Below are 21,895 nucleotides of genomic sequence, written 5' to 3'. Positions count from 1 at the left end.
AAAGAGTCAGACACAACTGAGTGACTTTCACTTCACTTCAGGGGACTAAGGTCCCAAATGCCGCAAGGTGTGACCAAAATTTTTTGTAAAATCTGATCTTTGTCAGATTAGAGGTTTTCCCAAGCAGCACTGATTAGATGTTGCTTCCTCACATTATTGCTGAAAATAAAGCAACTTAATTGCTTAACAGGTCTTCCTCAAACTGCTTTCAACTTCTGCCTCTCGTATTTCCTGACTCCCCTCCCCACATGTTTCTTTGCAGCCTCTCCTAGCATTATTGTAATCTTTGGGGATTTTTTTAGATTTTTCTATTCTGTTAAAAGTAATAGACTTATCTCCCTTTTGGGTGCTTTAAGTTGGAAGACAATTCTCCATGAATAGTTCACATTTCTGCACAATCTGAATCCTCTGAATGAAAGTTTTTGGATTTAAATTAAGAATATGCGTGTAAGAGAATATTTCAGGATGGTGAGACTAGAAACATCCTTCTTCCCAAGGAACATCCCTGGAAAGTAAAGGTCAAGTCTTCTTACTTCCCTGGAGACATTTGCTTGCCTTCCAAGAGTAATAATGAGTAATCTCTTTGTGGAGAAGGGTAGGAAGATGTACCAGTAGCCCCTTCAAACCTGTTTCCTGTGGTGCACGCACTGCATGAAAAGCTAACACCTGCGGGAACTGGAGCATAGGCAGCGACCCCACAGCGCTGATCTGGCTACCCCCCCCCCCTTTTTTTCTTGCTATAAGTAATAAGTTGTATCTCTGACCCAAAGGTCTTTTATCTTTATGGCCAACATTATGTCACTTCTGTAGTTCACGGGGTCACAAAGAGCCAGACACAACTTAGTGATGGAACAACAATGTCACTTCTACAAAATCCCTTTTACCGTGTGTGACAACATACTCACAGGTTTCAAGGATTAAGACTTGGCCATCTTTAGTGGGAACCATTATTCAGCCTATCACAGTCCACCCCCAGTCCTCACAGACTCTTATACGTCCCACATGAAAAATACATTCACCTATTACAGGGGCTTCCCAAAATCTCAGCCCATTACAGCATCAACTCACATCTCATATCTCATCATCTAAATTATGTATGGGTGCACTTCTGGGTATAACCTATCCTGGAGCAAAATCTGTGGACGTGTGAAATTAGAAAGTAAGTTTGTGTTCCAAAAATAGAATGTTGGGACAGGCATAGGGTAACAGATGCTTCCTCATTCAATAAGGGAGAGAATGAAAGAAAAGAGTCAGTTGATCACCTGTAAAGTCCACCTAGGCAAACTCCATTAGACGCATAGAAATCACTTCATGGCTCACGCCTCTGCCCCCTGGACTCCTAATTCCACTCTCTGGAGCTCTCCACCCTTGAAATCATCTTATGAAGAGTAATACAGCTCTGTTGTCCACTGCCTGTTTTCTGTCTGTAGAATTTTGGGACTCTGGCAGCATTTACAACTTTGTCCCTTGGCCCTTTTCATCCAACCTGACTATATTTCTGTTGGTACAGCAGTCTCATAAACGTTGTGGGTGATAAACTCACTCTGTCAGAAGAGGCTACTCCACAGATATTTCCTGAACCACTTCATTTTTGTTTCTGGCATCTGAGTCATAGAACCCTTCAAAGAACCCTCTATGGACTTGAATCTGCTAACCTTCTGTACTTCCCAGTTCAGTTCAGTTCAGTCGCTCAGTCGTGTCCGACTCTTTGCGACCCCATGAATCGCAGCACACCAGGCCTCCCTGTCCATCACCAACTCCCGGAGTTTACTCAAACTCATGTCCATCGAGTCGGTGATGCCATCCAGCCATCTCATCCTCTGTCGTCCCCATCTTCTCCTGCCCCCAACCCCTCCCAGCATGAGGGGCTTTTCCAATGAGTCAACTCTTCGCATGAGGTGACCAAAGTACTGGAGTTTCAGCTTCAACATCAGTCCTTCCAATGAACACCCAGGACTGATCTCCTTTAGGATGGACTGGTTGGATCTCCTTGCAGTCCAAGGGACTCTCAAGAGTCTTTTCCAACACCACAGTTCAAAAGCATCAATTTTTCAGCACTCAACTTTCTTCACATTCCAACTTTCACATCCATACATGACCACTGGAAAAACCATAGCCTTGACTAGATGGACTTTTGTTGCCAAAGTAATGTCTCAGCTTTTTAATATGCTATCTAGGTTGGTCATAACTTTCCTTCTAAGGAGTAAGCGTCTTTTAATTTCATGGCTGCAATCACCATCTGCAGTGATTTTGGAGCCCAAAAAAATAAAGTCTGTCACTGTTTCCACGTTTCCCCACCTATTTCCCATGAAGTGATGGGACCAGATGCCATGATCTTAGTTTTCTGAATGTTGAGCTTAAAGCCAACTTTTTCACTCTCCTCTTTCACTTTCAGCAAGAGGCTTTTTAGTTCCTCTTCACTCTCTGCTATAAGGGTGGTGTCATCCGCATATCTGAGGTTATTGATATTTCTCCTGGCAATCTTGATTCCAGCTTGTGCTTCTTCCAGCCCAGCATTTCTCATGGTGTACTCTGCATATAAGTTAAATAAGCAGGGTGACAATATACAGCCTTGATATACTCCTTTTCTATTGGAACTAGTCTGTTGGTCCATGTCAAGTTCTAACTGTTGCTTCCTGACCTGCATATAGGTTTCTCAAGAGGCAGGTAAGGTGGTCTGGTATTCCCATCTCTTTCAGAATTTTCCACAGTTTATTGTGATCCACACAGTCAAAGGCTTTGGCATAGTTAATAAAGCAGAAATAGATGTTTTTCTGGAACCCTCTTGCTTTTTCAATGATCCAGCAGATGTTGGCAATTTGATCTCTGGTTCCTCTGCCTTTTCTAAAACCAGCTTGAATATCTGGAAGTTCACGGTTCATGTATTGCTGAGGCCTGGCTTGGAGAATTTTGAGCATTACTTTACTAGCATGTGAGATGAGTGCAATTGTGTGTTAGTTTGAGTATTCTTTGGCATTGCCTTTCTTTGGAATTGGAATGAACACTGACATTTTCCAGTCCTGTGGCCACTGCTGACTTTTCCAAATTTGCTGGCATATTGAGTGCAGCACTTTCACAGCATCATCTTTCAGGATTTGAAATAGCTCAACTGGAATTCCATCACCTCTACTAGCTTTGTTCATAGTGATGCTTTCTAAGGCCCACTTGACTTCACATTCCAGGATGTCTGGCTTCTAGGTGAGTGATCACACCATCGTGATTATCTGGGTCGTGAAGATATTTTTTTACAGTTCTTCTGTGTATTCTTGCCACCTCTTCTTAATATCTTCTGCTTCTGTTAGGTCCATACCATTTCTGTCCTTTATTGAGCCCATCTTTGCATGAAATATTCCCTTGGTATCTCTAATTTTCTTGAAGAGATCTCTAGTCTTTCCCATTCTGTTGTTTTCCTCTGTTTCTTTGCATTGATCTCTGAGGAAGGCTTTCTTATCTCTCCTGGCTATTCTTTAGAACTCTGCATTCAAATGGGAAAATCTTTCCTTTTCTCCTTTGCTTTTCCCTTCTCTTCTTTTCACAGGTATTTGTAAGGCCTCCTCAGACAACCATTTTGCCTTTTTGCATTTCTTTTCCATGGGGATGGTCTTGATCCCTGTCTCCTGTACAATGTACTTCCCAAGCACTAGCAAAAGTCTATCCACACTTAAAATGGTTAAGATGATAACTTTAATGTGTATTTTACCACAGTTAAATTTTGAATTAAAAAAAAAAAAAAAAAAGACAACAATACCTCACCAACCACATCATTGGCTAACTCTCCAGAGCATCCTTTCCTAACAGTGAATCTCTTAACTCCAGCATTATTTGCAGTCTGCGTAGTCTAAGACTTTTCCAAATAAAATTCTGCTAACTTTTTGTAACAGTTCTATCCACCTTTTTCTTTCACATTTTACCAAAAGCAACAAGGAGAAACCAGGTCACACCTTCAAAACTTCTCTGGGAAATCTCAACCAAATACCCAAATTTGTTGCTTACAAGTTCTGTTTTCTGTATAATTTATAGGACACAGTATTACTATTATATAACAGAACCCCCTTGCTTCCAATTTCCAAAAACATATTCCTCTTTTCCTCCTGAGACTTTATCAGCAGACACTGATATTTCTTTTTTTTTTGGCTGTGCCACATGGCATACGGGATCTTAGTTCCCTGAGCAAGGTTCAAACTCATGCCTCTGCAGTGGCAGCTTGAGGTCTTAACCACTGGACCACCAGGGAAGTTCCCCAAACCCACATTCCTACTAACTGTGTGTTAACGGCAATCTAGGATTTTCTATCATGTTCCTCAAACTTCTTCCACCTTCTACCCGTTACCCACTTCCGAACCACTTTCATATTTCTAGCATTTGTTACAGTAGAGTTGGCAGAGTTTGGAGCCAGAAAAAAAATCTTTCTTCCAATGATTGAACTCACCATACTCCTTCTCCAATTCCACTTCTTCTTTGGGGAATGCTCCTGGCAGACTCTGGCCAAGATTAGCCAGAGGTAAATGCTCATGATGTCCCTCCCAAGCTTAGTCTTGGATCTGAAGACAAAGGGAGGCAGAAAGACAGACACTTTCAGAGACCAAAACCTCTACTCACTTCCTCTTGCTGCGGTAACAAATGACCACCATCTGAATGGCTTAAAACGACATGGATTTATTATCTTTTGGAGACAGAAGTCCAATGATCATCTCATTGGACTAAAGTCAAGGTGTCAGCAGAGTTTGTTCCTTCTGGAGACCCCAGGGAAGAATCTGTTTCCTTGAGTTTTCAAGCTTTTAGGGTCTTCCTTCATTTGCCGTCTCACAGCACCTTCCTGCATCTTCAAAGCCAGCAGCAAAGCACCTTCAAATATCTCTCTGCTTCCATCACCACATTGCCTTCTCTCTACGATTGTCTTCACTTATGAATCTATTGGACCCATCCAGATGATCCATTATAATCCCTCCATCTCAGGATCCCTAATTTAACCACATCTGCAAAGTCCCTTTTACCATGTAAGCTGATGTAGTCATAGGTTCCACAGGACTAAGACAGGGACATCTCTGTGGGACCATTACTCAGTTGACCACAACTGAAAATAAACACAAGGAACAAATAAGACAATGATAAGCATTTAAAGGAGCTTCCCAGGTGGCACTGGTGGTAGAGAATCTGCTGGCCAATGGAGGAGACAGAAGAGACATGACTTCCATCCCAACTCTTGGATCAGGAAGATCCCCTGGAGTAGGAAATGGCAACCAGCTTCAGTATTCTTGCCTGGGAAATTCCATGGACAGAGGGGCCTGGCAGGCTACAGTTTATGGGGTCACAAAAGAGCTGGATGTGACTGAATGATTGAGGACAAGTATTTAAAACATTCATTGAAAAAAAAATTCATTGAGAGGACATTATGAAACATTCAAACCTTCAAATTCATTCTCTCTCTTGATTCATCCTCCAGCAACCAAAAATTCCAACCAGCAAAGAAGACAAAATTTTCAATAGGGAAGTTCAGGAATTATTGAAAGCATTTGTTGTTCAAGAGGACAAAGTTCAAATTAGTACTGTGTCCAAGGTCTTTAAGATGTGAAATGTGACCCTGGAAAGTCCCTGGTGGTCCAGTGGTTAGGACTCCATGCTTTCACTTCTAAGGGCATGGGTCCAATTCCTGGTCAGGGAAATAGATTCTGCAAACCTCGAGGTAGGGCAAAAAAAAAAAAAGATATGACCCTAACTTTTTTAGTCAGATCTCAACCTGCACACTACTTATCAGTGAAAATAAAATCACACCTTTTTCTAGAGAAGCCCCATGCTTTCCCATTGTTCTGCCTTTGCTCAGGCAATTGGTTCCATCTGAAATCTCTTTTCTCCCAATTCTGTATATCAGCATTCTCTTCTTTCTTCTAGAACTTCATATAAGGAGAATGATAAAGTATGTATTCTGTTATGTTTAGCTTCTTTCATTAAGCATATGTATATTTTTAGATTCTTCATTGTTTGCTCCTTTGTGTCATTTAGTTGTATTTTATTGTAGACTACATCACAATTGCTTGTTCTTTTCTCGTTGGGTATCTGTGTTGTTTAGGGACTACTATGAATTAAGCTGCTATGCATATTTCATGTATAAATCTTTCAGTTCAGTTCAGTTGCTCAGTCGTGTCTGACTCTGCGACCCCATGGCTGTGGCAAACCAGTCTTCCCTATCCATCACCAACTCCTGGAACCTACTCAAACTCATGTTCATTGAGTCGGTGATGCCATCCAACCATCTCATCCTCTGTCATCCCCTTCTCTTCCTGCCCTCAATCCCTCCCAGCATCAGGGTCTTTTCCAATGATTTAGCTCTTCGCATCAGGTGGCCAAAGTATTGAAGTTTCAGCTTCAACATCAGTCTTTCCAATGAACAGCCAGGACTGATCTCCTTTAGGATGGACTGGTTGGATCTCCTTGTTGTCCAAGGTACTCACAAGTGTCTTCTCTAACACCACAGTTCAAAAGCATCAGTTCTTCGGTGCTCAACTTTCTTTATAGTCCAACTCTCACATCCATACATGACTATTGGAAAAACCATAGCTTTGACTAGATGGACTTTTGTTGCCAAAATAATGTCTCTGCTTTTTAATATGCTGTCTAGGTTGGTCATAACTTTCCTTCCAAGGAGCAAACATCTTTTATTTTCATGGCTGCAATCACCATCTGCAGTGATTTTGGAGCCCAAAGTCTGACACTGTTTCCACTCTTTCCCCATCTATTTGCCATGAAGTGATGGGACCAGATGCCATGCTCTTAGTTTTCTGAATGTTGAGCTTTAAGCCAACTTTTTCACTCTCCTCCTTCACTTTCATCAAGAGGTTTTTTAGTTCCTCTTCACTTTCTGCCATAAGGGTGGTGTCGTCTGCATATCTGAGGTTATTGATATTTCTCCTGGCAATCTTGATTCCAGCTTATGCTTCTGATGTACTCTACATATAAGTTAAATAAGCAGGGTGACAATATACAGCCTTGATATACTCCTTTCCCGATTTGGAACCAGTCTCTTGTTACATGTCCAGTTCTAACTGTTGCTTCTTAACCTGCATACAGATTTCTCAGGCGGCAGATCACGTGGTCTGGTATTCCCATGTCTTGAAGAATTTTCCACAGTTTATTGTGATCCACACAGTCAAAGGCTTTGGCGTAGTCAATAAAGCAGAAATAAATGTTTTTCTGGAACCCTCTTGCTTTTTTGATGATCTAGTGCATGTTGGCAATTTGATCTCTGGTTCCTCTGCCTTTTCTGAAACCAGCTTGAACATCTGGAAGTTCATGGTTCACGTACTGTTGAAACCTGGCTTGGAGAGTTTTGAGCGTTACTTTGCTAGCATGTGAGATGAGTGCAATTGTGTGTTAGTTTGAACATTCTTTGGCATTGCCTTTCTTTGGGATTGGAATGAACACTGACCTTTTCCAGTCCTGTGGCCACTGCTGTCTTTTCCAAATTTGCTGACATATTGAGTGCAGCACTTGCACATTATCATCTTTTAGGATTTGAAATAGCTCAGCTGGAATTCTATCACCTCCATTAGCTTTGTTCATAGTGATTCTTCCTTAGGCCCACTTGACTTCACATTCCAGGATGTCTGGTTCTAGGTGAGTGATCACACCATTGTGGTTTTCTGGCTCATGAAGATCTTTTTTGCATAGTTCTTCTGTGTATTCTTGCCACCTCTTCTTTATATCTTCTGCTTCTTTTATGTCCATACCATTTCTGTCCTTTATTGAGCCCATCTTTGCATGAAATGTTCCCTTGGTATCTCTAATTTTCTTGATGAGATCTCTAGTTTTTCTCATTCTAGTGTTTTCTTTTATTTCTTTGCATTGATCACTGAGTAAGGCTTTCTTATCTCTCCTTGCTATTCTTTGGAACTCTGCATTCAAACGGGTATATATTTCCTTATCTCCCTTGCCTTTAGCTTCTCTTCTTTTCTCAACTATTTGTAAGGCCTCCTCAGGCAACTATTTTTCCTTTTTACATTTCTTTTTCTTGGGGCTGGTCTTGATCACTGCCTCATGTATCATGTCAGGAACTTCCATCCATAGTTCATCGGGCACTCTGCCTATCAGATCTAATCCTTTGAATCTCTTTGTCACTTCCACTGTATAATCATAAGGGATTTGATTTAGGTCATACCTGAATGGTCTAGTGGTTTTCCCTGCTTTCTTCAACTTAAGTCTGAATTTTGGAATAAGGAGCTCATAATCTGAGCCACAGTCAGCTCCTGGTCTTGTTTTTCCTGACTTTATAGAGTTTCTCCATCTTTGGCTGCAAAGAATACAATCAATCTGATTTTGACATCTGGTGGTGTCCATGTGCAGAGTCTTCTCTTGTGTTGTTGGAAGAGGGTGTTTGCTGTGACCAGTGCCTTCTCTTGGTAAAACCCTGTTAGCCTTTGCCCTGCTTCACTTTGTAATCCACGGCCAGATTTGCCTGTTACTCCAGACATATTTTCATTTTTTTCTTTGGCAAATACCTAGTAGTAGAATATCTTCCTTGGTGATCTGTCTGCTCATATTTTAAAAGCAGATACCATTTAAAAATTTGGGTGGTTTTTCTTATTTTTGAGTTGTTGAATTCTTTCTAATTTTTGGATGTAAGTGTTAAAGCAGTAGTCAGCATTTACATTATTGTGTCTCATGAATATTATTCATAGCTGAGCTTAGAGTATTCTGTGATTATGTTTTTTTCTTGTAAACTTACTTAACTGAGAGATAATTGTCTCCCTTCTCCCAAGTTTATTTGGTTCGTATTCTGTTAACACATACATTTGTAATCATGGTTAAATTATCTGCAAGATGTATAAATCTCTCAATGCATTCAGAAGCATTAGTCAATACTTCAGGTGATTTCTTTCCCTCTGTCTGTCGTTTTCTCTGTTTTTGTTTTTGTTTTTTTTTTTTTTTCTTGGAAACATCCTTCCTAGAGCTGTCAGCACAATGAATGGAAATGGCTTGCTCTCAAGTTCATCTCTGAAATTTCATACTCTTGAGATTTATCCTAAAGACTTCCAGAGAGAAAGTCAAATAAACAGGATTAGGAAAATGGCCTTGGCTCTTTCAACAATAATATAGACATTAGAAAACAATGGCGCACTACCTTCAAAATTTTGAGGGAAAATGATTTTCAACTTAAAATTCTCTCCAACCAAACTCTCAGTGAAGTGTGAGGGTAGAATAATGCCATTTTACATTATTATGCAAAAGTCAAAAAATTTAGCCCCTATGGCATCTTCTGAAGATGCTATTGGAAGATGTGATCTAAAAAACAAGAAAGAAGACAGGAGATCTAGGAAACAGGACATCAACTCAAGACAGAGGAGAACCAGCATCTTCCTGGACCACTGCAAGACAACTACGCAGCAACTTGAGAGCAGTGAGCTCAGATTGGGACAGTAAACTGGACAAGAAAGGATGTTTCCAAGAAGCAAAAAGAAAGAGAGCATGAGACACCTGAAATATTGACTGATGCTTTAAAATGCATTGAGGGATTTAAAAGTCTGGTAGAGAATTTGACCATAATCATAAGTGTACATATTACACCAAGTAAACAAATATGCCAGTGGTGGGGAATGGTGGGAGAAAGACTGCAGGCAGCAACCAAGACCCAGTGCAGCCGTAACAGTAAGTACATGTTAGTCGCTCAGTCGTGCCCGACTCTTTGCGACCCCATGGACTACAGCCCACCAGGCTCCTGTGTCCATGAGATTTTCTAGGCAAGGATGCTGGAGTGGGTTGCCATTTCCTTCTCCAAGGATTGAACCTGGGTCTCCTGCACTGCAGGCAGATTCTTTACCGACTGAGCTACAAGGGAAGCCATAATAAAAATAAATAAATCTTAAAAAAAAAAAAAAAAAAAAAAGACTTGCCTAAAGAAAGATACAGAAGGCTTTATTTTTCCCCCCCAGTGTATTTGGCTGCAGTAGGTCTTTATTGCATCATGAGAGATCTTTAGTTGCAGCGTGGGAGATCTTTAGCTGTGGCATGCAAACTTTTAGTTGCAGCTTGTGGGATCTAGTTCCCTGACCAGGGATCAAACTCAGGTTCCCTGCATTGGGAGCATGAAGTCTTAGCTGCTGAACCTCCAGGGAAGTCCTAAGGCTGCCTTTTGAGGATATGTGGAGTTAAAGTTCAAATTTCCTTTTCCACAGTGGGAAGTCAAAGATACTATCCAAGACGGAAACATCAAGAACAACATATAGGTTTATTATTTGGAAATGTGGAAGTCAATACCAGGGGAATAAAAAAAAACCTGCTGAAAAAATTTTAAATGCTTATTTCTGGAAAGTGGAGTTCAGTTAGGAAGGGACTGGACAGGAGAATGAGGGTTTTGATTAAAACTTCAAAAACAAAAAAAAAAAGAGATTAAAATAAAACTTTAATAATGTAAATGCTGTAAATTATTAAATGTAAATTTAATAATGTAAATTATTTACATTAAAAGTTAAATTTATTAAGTCTAAATTTAATAATGTAAATTATAGAATCCTCCCACCCTACCTCTCACAGACCTCCCACATTTATCACATGTCTGCCAGACACTCAGTTCAAAGCTATCATCACCGAGGGACTGAGGACTTGGCCCTCCACGTGGAGTTCTGCTAATCTTAGCTCCCTGCACCGATATCTCAGGAATTCTGCATCTATCTGGAAAGGAGTCTGTAACATTGGACAAGTTACTTAATTTCCCTGAAGCTACTCACCTGTAAACGGGAGTGATAAATATAGCCCAGAAAGGCATTGTGATAAGGCAATGAAAAATATGCACTCAGAACTTTGTAATAAATAATAACTTTTGTGGTTATTATTTCCTGAAAGCAAACATCATTCACTTATTATTGGGCCGTTGAGAAAGAGGACGTCTTTGAAAGCTGTCGGTGTGAAACTTGGAAAAATCTTCCTTTGGGGGACTGAACTCGTCCCACCCCTTCTCCAACCTGCTTGCTTCCTGGGAGCTCCCTCCCGGTGGACTCCGGCCACGGTTAGCTGAGGGCAGTAGTCCTGCCCGGGGTGATGTCCCAACTCGGTCCCGGAGCTGAAGCAGAAAGGGGGGGACAGGAAGTGAGCGCGGGTGCCGATTGGGCTAAGAGCGCGGCGCGGGGGCCGCTCACCCGGGCTGGGAGGGGAGGGGCGGGTCCCGGAGCAGAGTCGCCCGAAGAGCCAGTGATGGCTGGCCCGGGGCGCGCACGCGGGGGCCGCCCGCGGCCGGCGCTGCTGCTGCTGCTGCTGCATCTGTGGTGGCCCCCGGTCGCCGGCGCTGCGGGCGCGCGCTGGAGCGGGCCGGGCACCACCCCGCACCTGCAGAGCATCTTCCTGGGCCGCTGCGCCGAGCAGATCGTGCTGCAGAACCCGGAGCTGCGGTGAGCGCGGCAGGGGCTAGGGAGCCGGAGGGGGAGGGGAGTAGGGGAAAGGGGGAGGGGGTGGGACAAAGTGGGGAGGGGTGGGATAAAGGGGGAGAGGGGTGAGACAAATGGGGAGGGGTGTGGGGTAAAGAGGGAGGAGGTGGGGAATCTACTGGGTGCCTGAGTGCGCTGTTGGGGTCTGGAGGTGAGTCGTGTGTGTGTGTGTGTGTGTGTGTGTGTGTGTGTAAAGATGAAGAGGAGGGTGTGTTTGGGGGCTGGTGGATGAGGATGCGGCAGCGGTGTGTTTGGATCACAACCAGCTTAAAATTTAAGCAGAATGCTCAGACCCAGGAACGTGGTCTCCAGCCGGAATTCCCGGAGCCCAACTCCTTTGGGAGTTCACATTTCACATCTCCTCATTTACAGGCCTTTTAAAAGTCTGAGTCTCTCTTGCCAGCACTGTGGTTCTTAGTAATATTTGTTCCTTCTTGGAAGACACCTTTTCAGTTTTCACAAGGCCCCTTTCTTGTGCCATTTGTTTTTATTGAGACGCATTTTAGGCAAATAAAAAAGAACAGAGAGTAACACAGGGAACACCCATGTTATTCACTGCCCAGCGTGAGAAATACCAAGGTAGGAAAAGGGTGGAAAGTGTTTTTGGAAAGCCAGGCGGGACTTAGGAGTTGCTGCAGGCTCTGTAGGTCATGCTTCCTGCCTTAGTGGGAGGTGGAATTTTTCCACACTTGGTCCTCACTCCTGATTTTATTAACACGAGGTCCTGCCTGTCCGCCTGATCTCACCTGGCCTCCAAGCGCAAGATGGACCTGTGTCTAAGTGAAGGGGCACCTGAAGCCAGGAGCCCATGTGATTTATCAGAATTGTCTCCTTCTAGCTCCCTGCATTTTCTGCCATCTCTGTGAGCCTGTTCTAAGTTCCACGAGATGTATGTGGCACCTCTGAAAGACGCTTCCACTGTCAGATTTCTAAATCCATCACCAAAGTTACTTTTCTTCCTCTTCTGAACTGGGTCAACGCATGAGTCATGGCAATTTCCTGTCTTTTTTGTATGCCCACTTCTGCAGTGCTGATATTTGACAAAATCGCTCATAAAAAAACTTGGAGAGAGAAGAGGAAATGTATCACACTGGAATGTAGTCTTTAAAAAAAAAAAACAAAAACCAAAAAAACCCCAAACAAACATGTGCTTTTCTGCAGGGACAAGAACTGCACAGCCATCTGGGAAGCCTTTAAAGTGGTGCTGGATAAGGATCCCTGTTCTGTGCGCCCCTCGGATTATGACCTTTTTATTAACCTCTCCAGACACTCCATTCCCAGAGACAAGGTAACCCTGCCTTCGGACTCTGCTCTGCTTCATCAAGCAGCCAACTCCCAAGGAGTGCCAGTCGGCTGGTGGGAAGGTGACTCTGTCTTCACTCGTGCCCCTGCGTCCCCTCCCTGTCGTGGGCAGAAGGAGCTTTCTTAAGTCAAGAATTCAGTGTAGGAACCACTAGAACATCAGGGTGTCACCACACATTTCCTGTGGGACCGCTGCACCTGGCCAGTTCTGAATAGTCTCCATCCTAATCTACCCCAGAGGCTTGAACCTTGAAGACTTCAGAAACACCCCCTCTCAATATTCTTCCAGGAGACCAGTCCCTCCTCTCATCAGGCCTTAAGATGATGTCCATTCAGGACCAGTTTCTTTAAGAAACTGGTTAACATGTACACAAGTGGTTTACATGTGTGTATCCTGTCTGCACTTGAATCCCTAATATAGTGGAAGTAAATGAAAACATCCTTGTAAACTGCTTGTTTAGAACAACTCCTTGAATTTAGAGAATGCTAGATACCATTTTTATTTCTCTGACATAAATTCTTTTTTTCTTAATGAAGGGCATATTTATTTTTGACATAAAAACTTGATTTTTTTCATTGTAAAGTCATGTAGCACTGGTGTTTACAAATGAAAACATCTGACTGTTTTTTTTTTTTTTTTTTAGGTAGAGTCAGGTGAATGGAACTGGGAGGTTCAAATGTATAATAGGCTGAAAACATGCTTTTTGAATATATGCTGCCATTTGAATCTTGCAGTCATTCTGTCAGTGAAAAGAGGAGCTGTTACTGTTTTTTCTTTCTTTTTGGCTGCACTGTGCAGCATGAAGGGTCTCAGTTCCCAGACTAGGAATCAAACCTGCAACCCCTGCAATGGAAGTGCAGCGTCGTAGCCATGGGACGGCCAGAAAAGTGCCTGCATGCATGCGTGCTAAGTCCCTTCGGTCATGGCTGACTCTTTGTGACCCCATGGACTGTAGCCCGCCAGCTTCCTCTGTCCGTGGGATTCTCCAGGCAAGAACACTGGAGTGGGTTGTCATGCCCTCCTCTAGGGGATCTTCCTGAGCCAGGGATGGAATCTGCATCTCTTAGGTGCATTGGCAGCTGGGTTCTTTACCACTAGCATCACCTGGGAAGGCTCAGGGGAGTGCCTGGGAGCAGCTATATTTGTTCTCCTTTCTCATAGACTTTGATTGATAGACTCATGAACACTGAGCTACTCTTATGTACCAGGCATTGTTCTCAAGGTTTCAGATGCAATAGGGAACACAGTCTGCCCTTGGGTCCCATCCAGTCTAGACTGAGACCCTGGTTGGGATACTGAGAATATGATGGTGTGATGAGGGGAATATTGTCATTTGTGTTATTAGTGTCTGAAAACACTGTAACTTTATAGGAGAAAACTATAAAGTATAATCTAAAAGCAATGTGTTTTTGAGGCACCTTACCCTTTAGGAATCCACCTGTGATTATACGCCATCTTAGTCACAGCTGTGAGAAAAGAGAAAGGGTTCATACTCCCCATTTTCCATGTGTGGAAACTGAGACACAGGGAGATGACTTGCTGTGTTCATGATCACACATTTAGGGTGTGACAGACCCAAGATTCGAAACCAGGTCCCTTGATTAAAAAAAAAAATCTATCATTTTTTAAGTACTAGAAAATGTAAGTATATGTGTGTGTGTGCTTAGTCACTAAGTCATGTCCAAATCTTTGTGACCCCATGGACTGTAGCCCACCAGGCTCTTCTGTCCATGGGATTTCCCAGGCAAGAATATTGGAGTGGGTTACCATTTTCTCCTCCAGGGGAATCTTCCCGACCCAGGGATTGAACTGGGTCTTTTGCATTGGCAGATTCTTTACCACTGGCCCCCCAGGGAAGCCTATATATATGTATATATCTACTTTGTTTTTACTGCTGGGAAAATACTTCATTAACATTTACATGTTACCCTTGCAATAAAGGGAAGAGAGCTGGTGTGCATTAATCACTCAGCCATGTCCAACTCTTTGCGACCCCATGGACTATAGCCCACCAGGCTCCTCTGCCCACGGGTTCTCCAGCCAAGAATACTAGAGTAGGTAGCCAATCCCTTCTCCAGGGGATCTTCCCGACCTAGGGATTGAACCCAGATCTCCTGCGTTACCACCGTCTGAGCCACCATCTAAGCCACCATCTAAGCCATCAGGGAATACCTATCTACTTTTTTTCACTGCTTGGAAAATATTTCATTAGCATTTGCATGATACCCTTGCAATAAAGAGGTTTGCTGGTGGCTCAGATGGTAAAGAATCTGCCTGCCATGCGGAAGACCCAGCTTTGATCCCTGGGTTGGGGTTCCCATGTAACTCATAGAGTAAAGTATCTGCCTGCAGTGTGGGAGACCTGGGTTCAATTCCTGGATTGGGAAGTTCCCCTGGAGAAGGAAATGGCAACCCACTCCAGCATTCTTGCCTGGAGAGTCCCATGGACAGAGGAGCCTGGCGGGCTCCAGCCCATGGGGTGGCAAAGAGTCAGACATGACCAAGCAACTAACACGCACCTGCAACAAACAGAAGAGAGTGGGCAGCCCTCCCCAGGGGGTCAGTAAAGACAAAGACAATATTTGCCTGTCACAAGGCAAGTCTCAGTTGAATGAGAACTGATTGTCCTGAGTTGTCTTCATGATGCTGTGCCTGAAGGAATCTGTTGCGATTTTTTAAATGTTTTCATTTTGTGTTGATTTTTCCTCAGTCCCTGTTCTGGGAAAACAACCACCTCCTCGTCACCAGCTATGCAGAGAACGGCCACCGCGTTGTGCCGCTCTGCAACGTTCTGTACGGCAGGCTCGGAGATTTCTTGACCTGGTGTCGACAGACAAACGCCTCAGGTAAGACTTCTGCATGTATCACAGGAAAAGTCAGTGTTCCTATATACTATGGGGCTTCCCTGGTGGCTCAGCTGGTAAAGAAACTGCCTGTAATGCAGGGGACCCCAGTTCTATTCCTGGGTTGGGAAGATCCGCTGGAGAAGGGACAGGCTGCCCACTCCAGTATTCTTGGGCTTCCCTGGTGGCTCAGCTGGTAAAGAATGCACCTTTCGTGCGGGAGACCTGGGTTTGATCCCTGGGTTGGGAAGATCCCCTGGAGAAGAGAAAGGCTACCCACTCCAGTATTCTGGCCTGGAGAATTCCATGGACTGTATAATCCATGGGATTGCAAAGAGTCGGACATGACTGAGTCACTTTCAGTGCATTTGCCATTTTTGTTAAATGCTTTCATATGCATTTATCTCATCTGATTGCCCTCAAATCCTCCCTCCCAGGTAAAGTGGTCGTCATCATAATAATAATTAATAACAGTAATAGAGAGCATCCATCTTTGCTAGGTGCTGTTCTAAGCACTTTACATATGCAGTATGTTCCCTACATATGAACGAGTTGCATTTCAAGAGTGTGTTCGTTAAGTCCAATAAGGTAAGCTAGGTAACCGACTAACACAATCAGCTACATAGCACTGTACTTTTCACACAAACAATACATAAAAAACAAACACAAGAATAAAGAAAACATTTTTAACCTTATACTACAGTACCTTGAAAAGTACAGGACAACAGCTGGCATACAAGGGCTGGCATCCAGTGAACAGGCAAGAAGAGTTATTGACCAGAGGAGGGGGAGGAAGTGGGAGATGGTAGAGCTGAAAGATTGTCAACAATTGGAGACAGAGGGCAAGCTGTGATTCACTCACGCCCGTTGTTGATGGTACAGGTTCTGGTTCCTTGCTGGAACCAGATGCATACTCACATCTTTGAAAGTTCGCAACTTGAAGCTTTGTAGTAGGGGAGTTACTATATTAACTCATTGAATCCCTGCAATGGCCCCATGGGATAGTCCTCTCCTGATTACTGTTCTGACAAACAAGGAAACTGAGGCACAGCAAGGCTGAGACACTAGCTTAGGAGTGTGCAGCAATATTAGCAGCAAAGTTAGACCGTCTGATTTCAGTCCTGCGTGACTCTATCTCACTATCCTCAGAGAGGTAAACTGAGGCTGAAGGCAGTTAAATGACTTGAGGAACTGGGGCCAAGATTCACCCTCTTCCCACTGGTTCTGAAACCACTCCAGACCACTAGCAGATATTTTGAGATTCAAATTGTCAACTGAAAAAGAAAATGCACGATGTTAGAGCTGCGAGTCAGTTTCCTTTAGGGCAGCATGAAGACTATAGTCTGGGAGACAGCATTTCAAATAGCTCTGAGAAACTGCTCTAAAGAGGCAGTGGGGAAGGTCAGTGTTACGTATGACTTTAGTGAAGGGGGTGTGTACAGTCAGGCACTCACTTTGGCAAAGACTGGCTGCTAGTCACAAGGAGCAGACATCACCACGAAGGATTTTAGTGCTTTTCTAGGTACGAGGAGATGCAAGAATTGGGTTCGTAAAATCTCTTGAAAATATCTACCTGAAGACCTGTTCTGCCAGTTTTTCCCAGAGCACAGAGTGCCTCATTTTTGATCTCCACCCTAAACTCTTTTCAAGAGGTGTTGAAGGGCAGCAACTGCAGTGGTTCATGATTTATCCTTGTAGAGGTGGATGGCAAGTGCCAACTTGTTGGAGAAATCACAATGAAAGTTAAAGTCACAGAAGCCGACCTGATGGTAATGCAGATACTTCTTATTCATTGACTCCTGCTGGCAATACAGTGGTCTCTGCCCTCAGGGAGCTTGTAGCCTTGGTGGTATGCAGGGGCGGGGCATTTAGTCCAGAGAGATGTGCTCTGAGGCAGGAAGGACTGGCCACTCAGGAGTAAGCAGAGAGAGACACCAGCATGGATCAGAGACTCTAGAAGCTTCCCAGAGGCTCTTAGCTCTCTGTGAATCTTATACACTGAGCAGGACCAAGGCCAGCAAGGAAGTGGGTGCAGGGAGGTGGTCCCTTCGTGAAGACTGGAGATTCTTCCTCCTTGGGTATTGGAGTCACTTTAAAAGTTAACTTCAGTTCAGTTCAGTTGCTTAGTCATGCGTGACTCTTCACGACCCCATGGACTGCATCACCCCAGGCCTCCCTGTCTGTCACCAGCTCCCGGAGCTTGCTCAAACTCATGTCCATCGAGTTGGGGATGCCATCCAACCATCTCATCCTCTGTCGTCCCCTTCTCCTCTTGCCTTTAGTCTTTCCCAGCATCAGGGTCTTTTCCAAGGAGTCAGTTCTTCACATCAGGTGGCCAAAGTATTGGAGTTTCAGCTTCAGCATCAGTCCTTACTGATGGGTTAACTTACTGTGTATAACTTATGGGTTAACTTACTATATATAAGCGTTAGCTTACTGTGTATAAAATAGACAACTAATGGGAACATACTGTATAGCTCAGGGACCTCTGCTCAGTGCTCTCTGGTGACCTAAATGGGAACGAAATCCAAGAGTGTAGACATATGTATACATATAGCTGATTTAGTAAAGAATTCACCTGCAATGTAGGAGGCCCAGGTTCAATTCCTGGGTTGGGAACATTCCCTAGAGAAGGAAACAGCAACCCACTCCAGTATTCTTGCCTGGGAAATCCCATGGACAGAGGAGCCTGACTTCCTACAGTCCTTGGGGTCACAAAGAGTCAGACGCGACTGAGCCACTCACACACACATAGCTGGTTCACTTTGCTGCAGAAACTAACACAACATTGTTAAGGAAACTATACGCCAATAAAATTTCTCAAGAAAGTTTAAAAGAAATGTTTACCTAAGCCCAGTTCTGTTTGTCCTCTATTCATTCATCCATCCATAAAGTTCGTAGAGTACTTGCTCCACACCAACGTTTGCTCTTCTAGGCACTAGGAAAACAAGAGAGAATAAAACCAGCAAAATAACACCTCATCCTTACAGGGGTGAAGATAAGATCATAAATAGGCAAGTGATCATTTATAGCCTGCCATACGATTGAAGGTTATGGAGAGAAATGAAACAGGGAGGAGTGGGTAGGGAGTGCTGGCTGGTAGGGAAAGGGCCATGCAGTTTTACTTGGGCCCAGAAAAGGCCTCACTGAGAGGCTGGTATTTGAGTAGAGGACTGAAGGAGATGAAGAACATTTCCTGATGCAGGGAACTGCAAGTGCAAAGGCCCTGAGATGGGAGTCTGTCTGGCAGATTCAAGGAACAAAAAGGCAGGCAGTGAGTGAAGAGGCAAGTCCTCGGCTACGAGGCTAGGGGAATAAAGGGCATGATGGCTCAGGACGCTGGCTTTCACTTTGAGTGAAATGGGAAGCACGGCAGGGTACAGATCAAATGGCTGTGGCCATTCTTCCAGTGGACTGTGATCAGGAGGCTGCAGTTTGATTATCCTGCAGAGGGTGGGGGAGGCTGAAGGGGAATCGTGATGGAAACACTGAAGAGAGGGAGGTGTTACTGAGTCACTCAGTCGTGTACTATTCTTTTCGACCCCATGGACTGCAGCACGTCAGGCTTCCCTGTCCTTCACCATCTCCCGGAGTTTGCTCAAGTTCATGTCCATTGAGTCAGTGATGCCATCCAGCCATCTCATCCTCTGCTGCTCTCTTCTCCTTCTGCCTTCCATCTTTCCCAGCATCAGGTTCTTTTCTAATGAGTTGGCTCTTTGCATCAGGTGGCTAAGGTATTGGAGCTTCAGCTTCAGCATCGGTCCTTCCAATGAATATTTGGGGTTAATTTTCTTTAGGATTGACTGGTGTGATCTCCTTGCAGTCCAAGGGACTCTCAAGAGTCTTCTCCAGCACCACAGTTTGAAAGCATCAATTCTTCGGCACTCAGCCTTCTTTATGGTCTAACTCTCTTATCCGTACATGACGACTGGAAAAGCTATAGCTTTGACTAGATGGAAGAGAGGAAGACTGTGGTATAATAGAAATGAATATTTGGTCTTGGTCCCCTGGTTTCTGGCAAGGCTCTTGAAAAGCTTGGCTTCAGGAGTGATGAGTGTCTTGTATGGTAATGCGATGACAGTGGTTGGGAGCTGCTAAGTAACTTTTGATGGGGGCTGCTTGCCAAAAACACAGAGGCATCATTAGAAAGCTGGAACTTTCAACCCCATCCTCTGTCCTCTGGGAAGGGGAGCAGGACTGGAGATTGGGCTAATCACCCACAATTGACTCAGTGACACCTACATCATGAAATCTCCATAAAGACCCCTGTCTGATGGGGTTCGGGAAGCCTCCAAATTGGTGAGCACCTTAAGATGCTGGTGCACCCAGAGGGGATGAGGAAGCGCCGTGCCTTTCCCTTCAAGACGTTCACACGGTGCCCTGCTTGGTTCTCCCTGGAATGAATTGTCAGTGAGCACTTTCTCCTTTTTTTTTTTTTTAATAGAGTAAATGGGGGACAAATCCCATTTTATAGCTGCTGAATTTCACCCTTAAAATTTTTAAATGTGGTACATTTTAACATTTTGAATATTTTAAATGTTATAAAATTTCTGCTTTCTGGCTAAGGACTGTTATTTTCTTGGTCTGTTTTTCTTGTATTTACTTTCAAGACTTGTGCTACTTGCAGAAGACATTTCTCCCAATAAAGCAAAAAAAAAAAAAATATATATATATATATATATATATATATACATGTTATGCATATACATTTAAAATATTTATAATTTTAATATGTGTATAATTTATAATATAATATTATATAACTTTTGGATATATATATATATGTTGGAGTAGGAAATGGTAACACACTCTAGTATTCTTGCCTGGAAAATTCCATGGACAAAGGAGCCTGGCAGGCTACAATCCATGGGGTCTCAAAGAGTCAGACACCACTGAGTGACTGAGCACACACACCCACATCAGTATATGCACCACTGACTAGAGCTCCAGCAGAGAAATACCCCATCTGTTCAATTCTCCACCTTCTTCACATTTGTGTGGAGCAGAATGACAAATATCTTCTTATCAGGGGTTGGATGTTCCTCACCAGGCTTCTTGTGGTCTAGGTAGACAGAGCTATGAATTGTAAGCCCATACACATTCTATAGAAAGCAGTTCAATATATTTTGTGGAGGGACTTCCTTGGTGGCCCAGTGGTTAAGATTTTACCTTCCAGTGCAGGGGATGTGGGCTTGAGCCCTGGCTGGGGAAGGCTCAAGATCCCACGTGCCTTTTGGCCATAAAGCCAAAATGTAAACCAGAAGCAATATTGTAACAAATTCAATAAAGATTAAAAAAAAAATCCACATTAAAAAAAATCTTTATATGTGTACCTATAGTGGACCCAGCAAATATTTTCAATAAATCCCTTTTTTTTTTTTTTTCCCCTTCCTGTTATAATCCTTGAAATGAAATGTGTCTGTCTGTTTTCCCTGTAGGACTCGACTACCAATCCTGTCCAACATCAGAAGATTGTGAAAACAACCCTGTGGATTCTTTCTGGAGAAGCGCATCCATCCAGGTAATCCTAGGATGCGCGGCTGGGTGGCAGAGCAGGTGTGGAACCTGGGAAGAGGGGGCCGGAGTGTTCACAGGCATCACTGGGCCATCGCCTCATTCCTTAATTTCCACGAGTCTCACTTTCTGCCACGTTCTGATTCAGCCTCCCTGCTCCATAAAGGCGTAAGGATTTAAGAAGCTGAAATGCTTATTGCAGTGCCTGGGGCAGAGAAACTATTCTGAGTGGCAGCTTCAGATGGGGATCTTAAACAGTCGTTATTATTACTGTTGTGTCACGGTTGTTGTTAGTATTTCAAACCAATGTGATGTTGGTTGTGATGTGAAGTGGTGTAACCCCCGCTTTATGGGAGAACCTGGGATGCCTGAGATTTATATGTGGGGTCAGAAGCATCCAGAAGGCTGATATTCTTGGGGAAGGAGATGATAGGAGACCAGAGATAAACTCGAGGCGCAGAAAGTGAAAGTGAAGTCGCTCAGTCATGTCCGACTCTTTGCGACCCCATGGACTGTAGCCTATGGCTACAGGAACCCCATGGGCTCCTCCATCCATGGGATTTTCCAGGCAAGAGTACTGGAGTGGGTTGCCATTTCCTTCTGCAGCAGATCTTCCCGACCCAGGGATCGAACCCAGGTCTCCCACATTGTAGGCAGACACTTTACCGTCTGAATCACCAGGGAAGTCCCATGGTCCCCTAAAGGCCAGTCTGTTTCTTGGAGAATATCATAAGCAGATTCGATAGTGATCAATAGCTAGAAAACACCAGTGACTGCAGCTTACATTTGCTGTCACCAGCATTAGACCAAAGATTCCAAATAAG

At 43.7% G+C, this 21,895-nt stretch overlaps 1 protein-coding gene across 1 annotated transcript in view; it reads left to right on the top strand.

The window, feature by feature from the left end:
• Window positions 1–11,181: 11,181 nt before the first annotated feature.
• Window positions 11,182–21,895, top strand: part of BST1 (bone marrow stromal cell antigen 1) — a 30,159-nt gene continuing 19,445 nt past the window's right edge. Inside the window, exons 1-4 of the mRNA XM_061145478.1 lie at window positions 11,182–11,375; window positions 12,573–12,699; window positions 15,425–15,560; window positions 20,996–21,078. Of these exons, the coding sequence (XP_061001461.1) occupies window positions 11,182–11,375; window positions 12,573–12,699; window positions 15,425–15,560; window positions 20,996–21,078 (540 nt within the window). The remainder of the gene's footprint in view (window positions 11,376–12,572; window positions 12,700–15,424; window positions 15,561–20,995; window positions 21,079–21,895) is intronic.

Source organism: Dama dama, chromosome 6 (assembly GCF_033118175.1).
Source record: "Dama dama isolate Ldn47 chromosome 6, ASM3311817v1, whole genome shotgun sequence".
Lineage (NCBI taxonomy): Eukaryota > Metazoa > Chordata > Mammalia > Artiodactyla > Cervidae > Dama > Dama dama.
The sequence above is the reverse complement of the archived record's forward strand: the minus strand, read 5'-3'. Positions and strand labels throughout refer to the sequence as shown.